Source organism: Cariama cristata, unplaced genomic scaffold, assembly GCF_000690535.1.
Source record: "Cariama cristata isolate BGI_N322 unplaced genomic scaffold, ASM69053v1 scaffold7271, whole genome shotgun sequence".
In the NCBI taxonomy this organism is placed as follows: domain Eukaryota; kingdom Metazoa; phylum Chordata; class Aves; order Cariamiformes; family Cariamidae; genus Cariama; species Cariama cristata.
In genome coordinates, this window is record NW_009600954.1 from 16,644 (window position 1) to 26,815 (window position 10,172).

The following is a 10,172-nucleotide window of genomic DNA, read 5'->3' on the forward strand; positions in this document are numbered from 1 at the left end:
TTACATTTTGTTGTCTCAGTGAAGGAAGTGCTTGGTTGCTAAGAGGAAAGGAAATGTAACTATCCAGTAAGAGCTGTGGTACCATTGTGACAGAGGAGAAAAGCAACATTTGATTCAGTTATTTTTATTATCTTAAAAGCCAAGTGGCATTAAAGATATTCCTTACCTACACCATGAAAACAGAGCCTAAAGTTACATCAAATGTAATTATTTGATAGAAGTCCATGTAAATCTATCCTGTCTGTGTAATCCTCAAAACAGCAAAGCTTTTTCTAAAACTGTTCTTGTTATTGACTTTCAGGATAGCTAGTCAGTTATTCCTTTTTTTTAAGCATTAGTTTAAAGTATTCCTTTTTTTTTAAGCATTAGTTTAGCCTGGAGGTTAAGCAAAGCCCAGGACTTAGGCTCTGTTCTTATTAAAATAACAGTTTTGGTAATAATAAGAACAGAAGTATGGCCCACAGGCCAATGTCTGTCTGACTCTACATCCTGTGACTGCCCCTTGTCTGTAGTCTACCCTTAGTAACGACTGCAATGCCAGAAAACCCTGCAGTGGTACCTACCCCAGCGTAATCCTCCAGCTTTCAGCAACCTGCATCTTGGTGACTTCTCAAACCACAGGTTGCATCGGTGCATTTAACCTCTCCCCTCCGCTCCCTCACAGCTAGGAGTCAGATTCAGGACAACATGCAGGTAAACCAGTTACTATATCGTGACACAACGATCCTTGTGGCTCAGGCTACTCTGCCTTCCCAGGTCTAGCAACCTCACCTGAGATTTTTGGGGTTGATTGGTTGTGGTTTTTTCAGAGTGCTTCTTCAAATCTATCTGTTGCTTTTTTCAACATCAGTGTTAAGTGAGACCAAAAAGTTACTTTCATAGTCAAATAACAGATCCTATCTTCAGTTGGATTGGATGGACAGCTAATCTCAGAGGTATGGAAGTTCTTATGTTCCTAATAATGTTTTTTTTTCTTTATTCTTCTCCCTCCAACTTCTCCTCTGTCCTAATGGTATTCCTGCAGATGAAGACATTAATTCTAAACATAGAAATGCAAGTAAAATACACATATGCAGTCTTCAGCAAGAGGGTGAGGAGAGGGACTTGCACTGAGAACTTTGGGAATTCTTTTTCAGATATCTGTGCATCAGGTAAGGCTAAATTAAAAAGAAATAAATATTTTATCATTTGTGATTACTACCTTTTAAATGTTACTGAGAATACACTCTCTTTGCCTCTGCTCTCAGGAAGAACTGGCAGGGCCTCAACAGCATGCTGTGAAGCTACTATAGCAGAGTCCTTAGGGACAATCACCACATGGAGAGAGGAGAAAGTGAAGGACATTGAGTGTGACGATCCCCTTTCTCCGACATCTGCCTCTGTGCATTATCACTATTTGCAGTTCTCTCCATCTCTTTTCATCACTGCTATAACTTCTTTCCCTTCAAAACTTACCCAGAAATAAAATTTCCTTTCTTCTCATCAGGCAAAATCTGAGACGAGTATTTGTTGAGGTTGCTGTCTCAGTCAGAGAGGCTGAAAACTGCTGATGGTGTGGATTCCTAAAACAGTTGTGCAGAGGATTGAGGGAGACTAGCCAGGCCGTGGAAATATTTTCCTATCCTCCAGCTGTGTCTGTCTTCCTAATTCTCCTGTAAATATAAAAAAAGGCACTTTCAGGACCATGCTGAGGAAGAAAGGATGTTCACCTTCTGTGCTCTCCACTTCTTCCAGTGAAACCACAGTGGTCACTGTGGCAGCCACCTTGCCAGAGCAGTGTGAAGATTTATGGATAAAGTCTCTTATTCTTGCTGGGAGTTGTGTTCTCTCATTACTGCTGGAAGGTGGAGTTGAGGAGTAGTCATTGCTGTGTCCCGGGAATGGCTGCAAAGTGAGCTAATGCTTCCCTTCTCACCCTTCCACATCTGTGGCACTTCTTATGCCAGAAGCAAGAAGTACAGCATAATTACGGATGTTGCAAAAACATTCATGTGCTAAGGCCCTATGTTCTCAACGATGTTTTTCCCTTTCCTCACTGTTTTGTTACAATCCCCATTCCTGTTTGATTGCCTGTGAAAGGGATATACAGGGCGAAACTCAGCAGAATATTCATAGTCACTAAAACAGTCTCTGACCAACCTGGCTGAGCTGATAAAGCTTAACGCTGATTTGCAAGTTTTCCTCATTTCTGCGTAGACTTGCCACCTACTAAAAAAGCTGAAGGCTTCACAAAGCAGTTCTTGCTTGAGGAGGCAGAGATTCTCTTGAGTTACATTAAGAGAACTTGTGATGGAGAAAAAGTCCTGGACTTTTACCACCCCATCAGCTTCTGGAAAGTTTGGAACACTTCAGCCTGGAGCTCTCTCACCAGCCAGAGCACTTGGAACAAATACTTGCTGATTACAGAGACACCTTAAAATATGGAGTTAAAACAGGTAAAGTAGCAAAACCATACATGCCTCATTGTTACATCACTTCATGGATGCATGAAATAGTGATTCATGGATTGGACCAGATTTGTATGAAAATCTGTGTTTTATCAAATGTGTGATATATATTTTGTGGCAATTCGGTATTTCCAGTAATGTTCATAGTGCTCTGAAAAGGTTTTGTTATTGATGACATTTGGTGGGAAGAAATGTACTATTCTGGACCAGTTAACAGATCAGAAGAGTTATCTATGCTGTCTCATTCAGGGGTCTGCACAGTCAGTGGAAAAAAAAAAATAGGCTCCTAAATTGGGTACTCCAAGTATTACTTCCCTACTTGGATACTAAAGTTTGATAAGTGCCCATAAATGCAGGAGGAAAACTCCCCCCTTACTTTCTCATTAATGATAATGTTATTTGAAACGATAATGCTTTTACAGGATTGGATTGGGTTTTGCATAGTTTCATTTTCCCCCTCTTCATTAAGGAGTTGTTTGACTTGCTTGGCTGGCTTCCCACATCCATTTCTTTATATCTTCAGCTAACTTGTTCGCTGTGTTTACAGAGGCATTAAGTAGAGCACAGTCCTTAACTCAGTTCGGTCCAGGAAGTAGCAGAAAGACGTAAAGCCATTTGATTTTGTTCAGATATTCAAGGACATATGGAGTTCTAGCTCTAAAGAAAATAGGATGCTTCTGAACATCTGTCAAAATGAATAATTTCAGCAAACATTTATGTGTCATCCTGATGCACATATTAAATTTAGTTGATTAATTTAATTTTAATTTTTTTAATGGTGCCTAATGCTTTACAACCTGCATTATATCCTTGTCTCTGGGATGTCTGTCTTTCCCAATATTTACCATGAAACATGCTCTTTCTCCTGTCCCATATTGATTTCCATATCCTTTTAACTAATCACTTCACAAAAGATGATACAGACTGTGCTGAGAAAACTATTTATTACATAGGGTCTAGTTTACTCGCTTATCATTTCAGGACATCGTTGCTACTTCAATCAACTTTCTAGTGGCCTTGACATTATTGGTGTAACTGGGGAACGACTCACAGTTGCAGCAAATACTAACATGTATGTACTGTAAATACCAGTCTTTTGTAGCAAGTGAAATTATAGCAATTACTCCTATATCTTGACATTTTTTTAGTGCAGATAAAAACCCAAGGTGTGGTCATACATTTGTTTCTCCACGGTGGTGGACAGCATCCCTTGAAAGCATTCCTTTCTTGACTATATTCCCACTCCTCTCCTGCTCAGCAAGGGGGGTAACAAGACAGGACAGGACCAACCTCGGCGTAGCCAGCCTTAGCTGAGAGCCTTAGCTGAGAGCCATGACTTCTGAAAGCGCTCCCCATTCGCTTCCCACAGGACGTCTGCTCAGGGCATCAGTGACTGTTGGAAAACATTTATAGACAATTACATTAAAATATTCATCTCTTACATTTTGCTTAATACCAACTAATCTTGCATGTTTGACTTGGGTGTGCTAACTGTAAGAAATACTGTATTCCTTTGCAAATACATTGAATTAAAACCTGCTGGTGATGCAGATCAAAACTTCTAATATCTCTGTGCTCTGCCCTGTGAAACTGTAGGTGCAGGACTGATACATGAAGAATTAATATTTTATGATATTTGACCAGGACTGGATATCTGCATGCAAGGTTTAATTGACTGGGGAGCATTTATAGATCCGTATAGGTGGGAACACAGCAGGTTCAGCAAAGGGTGCATTGACCTCCTGCCATAGCTTTGCCCAAAACATCTCCTAAGAAATCAAAACTACAGTGTGTATGTGACAGGCTCTGTTATACATATGGGTACCCTAGAAATCTTTGTTTAATGAATTCACTGTAAAACACCCACATACATATATGCGTGTGTGTACATATAGGTCTACATACACACACCCCTAAAAGAAAAGAAATATTTTTGCCTTTGTAATATGAGTTGCTTGTTTATTCAGAATAGTATTTTCAGTATATGGCTTGTTAGATATTTACCCTAAACTAATTCCTTTTCTTTTAACCTCCATGAAATAATAATGAATAAAGGGCAGACTTTTGTAAAGATATTTTGATAACTTTCAGGACTGAAAATACAGCTTTTTGGAAATGAGGAATTAGGTAAGAACAGAGCAGGATTAAGAACGTTAACAAATAAGTTCTACTTGCAGAAAATGAATAGTGCTAAAAGCTAGGACAAATACAAAGGAGTAAAAGACCAAAATGTGTTTATACAAGAAAAGAAATCACAGGGTTAATGAGAAGTATTTCCATGGTTGCTAAGGGAAACAGAGGAAATAACTGATAGTTGTAGACTTAGCTGAGGTACCAACAGGATATTCTGTCCCTGCTAGAATTATATCTTGGATTCTTGGGCATGTAACTCAAGAGTGGCTTGTAATATATTGGAGGGGAAGACAATATATACTTACTTGCCTGTGAGGAAAGTTTTTGGATTTGTGTTTTTGTTTGTTTGAATAATTTTTGGAGGTGCTTTTTATATTGGTGCTTTTTATATATGGAGGTGAATTTTATATTCATGGAAATAGCCAGCGATTTTCAGGTTTTGATAAACAATGTTCCTACGTCTTTTTCCGGATCAGAACATCCTTTTAACTCTTCAGTATGTGTACAAAAAAATGGAACAAGTAAGAGTAGAAAAATCTAGATAATCATAGTACACGTGCTTCCCTTTGGAAAGGGCAGATGGTGAAAGAAATATGCAGAATGTGTGTATGTGATAACATTTTTATCTTCTTTAAGACTGTGGATGTGGTTGTTTTTAACTAGCAATGTTACCCCATCTGACACACTTTGAAAAGGATTTATGAGGCCTCTCATCTATACTGCATTTCTTGAATAATAGTAGATAGAGATTGTACTCCCAGTCTACTAATTTTATTCCATCATATGTTTTGAACACGTAAGTAGTCCTCCTCCGGAGTTGAACTACTTGGTTTTGGATAGGGAAATTTATTGCAAAGGATTTAAAAAGTCTCTCAGTCCCCTCTGACAGGCTACAGTATAATTTGCAGGGGAAAAAAAAAGAGCCTGGTGTCATAAAGTGCACGAACCACCATTTTTCATTCCTGATGTTTGCAATTAAATTAAGCATGCATTTGGCTTCACTGGTGATAGCAAAGACATTGTTTATAATTTTGAGCATCATTCTGACAATCTGGCATGCAAACATAGGTTATGGCTTATTAACCTAAATTTCGCACTCCAGACAAACTTAGCCATATGGAAAAAAGTTGCATGCGGAAGGCCCAAAAGCCTCCCAGAATTCTGCCTGAAATTTCAAAGTTTTTTTTTTCTTGCTTGATTTAAAACTCAACTTCTGATTTTTCTCCTCCAAAGAAAATTCCTATTGCTACTTGTTATCTAATGGATGAGGTTACCCTGGTCTGTTTTTCAGTTCAGATGGTGGTGTGATACATTAATCTGGACTGGTTAGATTGTAATTATTTTCTTTGACATTCTAAGATAAATTTATAGGACTGTTGGGTTACAGGCTTTGGTTTAAGTAGAAAGTACCACTGCTTCAGTGTCATGCCTATTAAGTCTATACTGAATAAATTTATTATATCATTTTGGTTGTAGCCACACATTTTAAAATAAATGAAAGGCAGAAAGTTTATAGGAAAGTTCAATTAAAGGAAAAGCAGAAAACATTTGCTTGGATTCTAGTACTCAGCAATAGTGCATAACTATACCTTAGAAGCACCTCATAAATCTGCTTTCAGGTAAAAATCTGTGTGGCTTTGTAATCTAATAGAGCAGTGCAAACTAAGTAAAACTGATTTCAATCACATGCAAGTAATCAAATAGCGCAGTATTTTTGCGTGTTACTCAATTCACTTTTGCCAAACACAGTGCATTGTCCTCTGCATTACAGGTGACAGAAAACAGCCTGCAAGCCTTTCACCAAGCCCATATAAGTATTTGTTACTGGCTAGGAGTTGTGTCTGTCTTCAGGCTTGTTTGGAGTTGTATGGTGAAGTGAGTTGGTGCTGTATGATAATGTCCATGTACTAAATGGACCTTATTAGACAGTATTGGTTTCCTGACTGTCTTACAGGTCAATTTTGGTTAAAGAATTCTTAACTCCTCCTACAATACATGTCAGGTAGCTGTCAACTCCCCTCGGTCTAGAGAGCATAAATTGACAGGACTGTAATTTTACCTTAGATCAGTCCTTGATGCTTTAGGGTTATTGTAGTCACCCAACATCACTACAGACCCCACGGAGAATGTCTCGAATGTGATGGTGTGGCACTAATTGTGCTACACAGTCCAGTGTTAACTTTCAGCAAAAATAATTTGAACTATGACTCTCAAATGTTGGAATGTTTCAGTCCAGGGAGCAAGAGTTCACAGCTCACACATAAATTGAGTACATTTTGTAGCAAAACCTGAATGTGAACTGCAGTTTTTGGAAGCAGTAGGTACAATCACAGACTGTACGGTGACCCCTTAACATGCCTGTCTATCAGAAATGCAGCATCTTTCTCCTCTGCAGAAAGGCAGAGGTCTGGTCTTGCTAAATCAAAATCTCCTTTGATTATGTTTCTCCTGAATCTTTAAATACTCTTGAAATAAGCTATTACTTTTGTAAAAAAAGTATATGTGTGTGTGTATATATATATATATATATATATAGGTTTACATATGAAATGGCTCCTGTGTTCACTATCATGGAGCAGATTCTTCTGAAGAAAATACATGAAATAATTGGATGGAGAGAATTTCAAGCAGATGGCATATTTTCTCCAGGGAGGTAGAGTAAGGTAATTAACCCTGTTTACAGGTTATGTCAGCCTGTGAAGTCTTCTGGCCCCACTGAGTTGAGAGACAGTTTGTACTTAGATCAGGGTCTAGAGGGGAAGTTTTCAATAAGGCAAAAGAGCTTGCAGTAAGATAAGTAATAAATTGTGCTTTCATTTTAATCTAGAAGCAAACACCAGTGGAACTGTTTTGAAGGTAGATAACTTTGGTTGCATTTTTTTAAAAATACTATTTATAATTTCAACACATAAATTGTGAAAATTGAAAAATACTGTAAAAATGTGGTAAAAATACTTTCTCGGTCTAAAAAAATCCCAGATAGAAACATCTCCAGACTTGGAGGTACTAGAATTAAATTTTTTTTCTGTTAGATACCAGAAATCAGCCTCAGTAAAAGAAAATAATAAACTTTTTAAAAGATAGTAACTGCAGTGACAATGACTTGGATGCAACTAATTCCTCCTCCTCGATGCTTTTGTGTTCTGCTAAAGCGTAGGACTTGATGGGTAAAGGAAAAGGGTCAAATGGGCCTAGAAGTACAACTGTATAAATGATTAAGGGAAAAAGAAGGATCCCTTCCTTCCCATGTCCCAAACTAAGTTTTCTAGCATTATCAAAACTGAGGAAGTACAGGATGGGCTAAAGAGCAGGGAGGGAATCCTCTGATCCGATGTCAGGTGACAGACTACACAAGCAGACAGTATGGGAAGTGTTTGGAGAGACAGTCTCTTGCCTCTCAGGGCATTCGTACATGGCTGGAAGAGCAATGATGGCTCACACTAACCAAGGATCCTGGTCCAAGATCTCCAAGAATGTAATGTGCAGATTCTGCAAAGGAATAAACTACTCAAACTCCTTCTGTCATTTCCGTGCCATTAGGTAGGACCATATCAAAACTCTGCAGTGTTTTGCTGGCTTACTACAAGTCTTTCCCTGAGGTTAAAACTGAAAGCACGGTTGGGTTGCACTTCCACATGTTGTGCTGTTTGTTTCCGAACGCCTAAGTATGTCACCACAGTAAGGCATCATAAACTGCCTGCCTGTGGCACGTCATCAGTGAGGAGTGCTGTAATGTCTGTGCCAAAGCACGCAGCCTGTGACTTCTGAAAATCCCAAATGTTTCATAGTGTGTGTGTGGAAAAATATTCTTAGTGATGCAGGAACCTCTGGTCGTAGATTTGAGTCTGCAGTGCTATGTGCTTCTGAGTCACTTGGATTGTGATGTTTAATATAAGGAACCACATCCTGCAAGTACTTGAACTTTAGATGATCGCTAAATCATACAATGGTCTGCATAAACACATAGTCTACAAATCACTGTTACCTGAAGGCAGACCGCCGAACTGAGCCTCTTTTCCTGCTTGCTACTGTAGGGAAGGGAAGGAGCAATAATATCTTACTGAGCTGTATTAGCAAATTAGCCTCAAGGGCACACAGTGATTTATTTTTTTTTTCTCTTTTCTACCTAGTCATTGTAATTTTGACATTTTCAAAGAGTCGGGAAAAAAAGAAAAGGTTATTCAACAGCCAAAACCAAGTATGTCTATTTTCTTTACAAATAATATCAAACAACCCTTCTGTTTGAATTAAATATTTCATTTCAATAAAAAAAGAACTGCTAATATTTGATTTAATTTTTTTTACAGTACAAAGACCTAAAGACATTTCAAAAGTAAAATCATTCTCAACTGAAAGAACTTAATACAGAATATGAATATCAGAATTAAGTGTATGGGTGCTTTTTTCAGGATTTTTTTTTTCCCTGCTGATAAAAAACAACTACCAAAACAGTCAGATGGTCATGAACTCTGTGGTATCACTAAGTTTCAGGAGTTTTTTGGTAATATTTGTACTTTTTAATTAAAAAAAAAAAAAATAGCCTTTGTTCTGATCGTTTAGCAAGAGAAACACTCGATTCTTTGTTAGAGAAGTGGGGAGTGCAGCTCACCTGTGCCAGGGGCAAAGATGGGTGAGTGAGTGTGTGACCAGGCTGCTCCTACTCATAGCTGTGTGGCACAAAGAAAGAGCTGGTAACGCACACCGATGGCATCTGGGTGACATTGCTCTGCCTTGCAGCCACTTTGGCTAAGCCACTGGGTGCTTGCCTTGGCTCGCTGCTGCAAGTAACTTTGAAAGAGCTGCAATGTGCACTGGAAAGCTTTCTGGGGTTTGATGCCGAGCCAAGGAAGTTGGGTGGATTGTGTGGCAATTTGAATGGGCTTGGCACAGAACTGTTTGGGTCTGACCTTCACGAGAGGATGGGGAGTGGAGGGATTGGTGAAAGCAACACCCTCTGGGTGTGTAAAAGCTGACACTAGGGTCTCAACAGCATCAGCAAAAGTAAGCATTTCTTCCCCAAGTGTGAGAACTTGCCTGGCAGGACCAGGGTGCCTCAAGGCCTGCTGGATGGCCAAGCTCTGCTCCCTGCTGCTTCCCTGCCTCAGGGACTCTCCTCGGATGCCCTGCGGTGGCAATGGAGGCGGGATGGACGTGCCACTCCGTGCTGTGGCTGCACGCCTGTCACTTCACTCAACTCCTGCTTAGGTTTTGGCTAACGTAGCTTATACTAAGGCCTGATGTATGCTGGAAGCAGTGCCATTAGGTCAAAGTGCGAAAAACACGTAGGTAGGACAGGTTACCCAGGAGAGCTAAAGGGCCTTTATGCAGCCATTATCCTCTGCAAATTGCTGTCCATCGTCTTTGTCTAGCAGTTTCATTAGAATCTGCTGACTTATGGAAATGGTACAGGCCAAACCTCCAAGTTGGAAGGTTAAATCATCAGCTTACCCAAAAAGCTTTTTGAAGTAGATCCCACAGCATCTGGACTGCTGAGGCTTTCATGATTCCTGGTGTCATATGGGGTGTGCCCAAACCATTATGGAGGAGGAAGGATGAGCACTCTCACTGTCAGCCAGGTAACTCCCTGCTCCT

At 39.5% G+C, this 10,172-nt stretch overlaps 1 protein-coding gene across 1 annotated transcript in view; it reads left to right on the plus strand.

Annotated features, from left to right (window-relative positions):
- Positions 1-1,024: 1,024 nt before the first annotated feature.
- Positions 1,025-10,172, plus strand: part of LOC104169340 (glutamate decarboxylase 1-like) — a gene marked incomplete at its 5' end in the record, with an annotated part of 13,175 nt that continues 4,027 nt past the window's right edge. Inside the window, 8 exon segments of the mRNA XM_009710240.1 lie at positions 1,025-1,109; positions 1,111-1,151; positions 2,197-2,316; positions 2,319-2,435; positions 3,429-3,519; positions 7,117-7,233; positions 8,125-8,191; positions 8,194-8,239. Coding sequence (XP_009708542.1) covers positions 1,025-1,109; positions 1,111-1,151; positions 2,197-2,316; positions 2,319-2,435; positions 3,429-3,519; positions 7,117-7,233; positions 8,125-8,191; positions 8,194-8,239 — 684 coding nt within the window.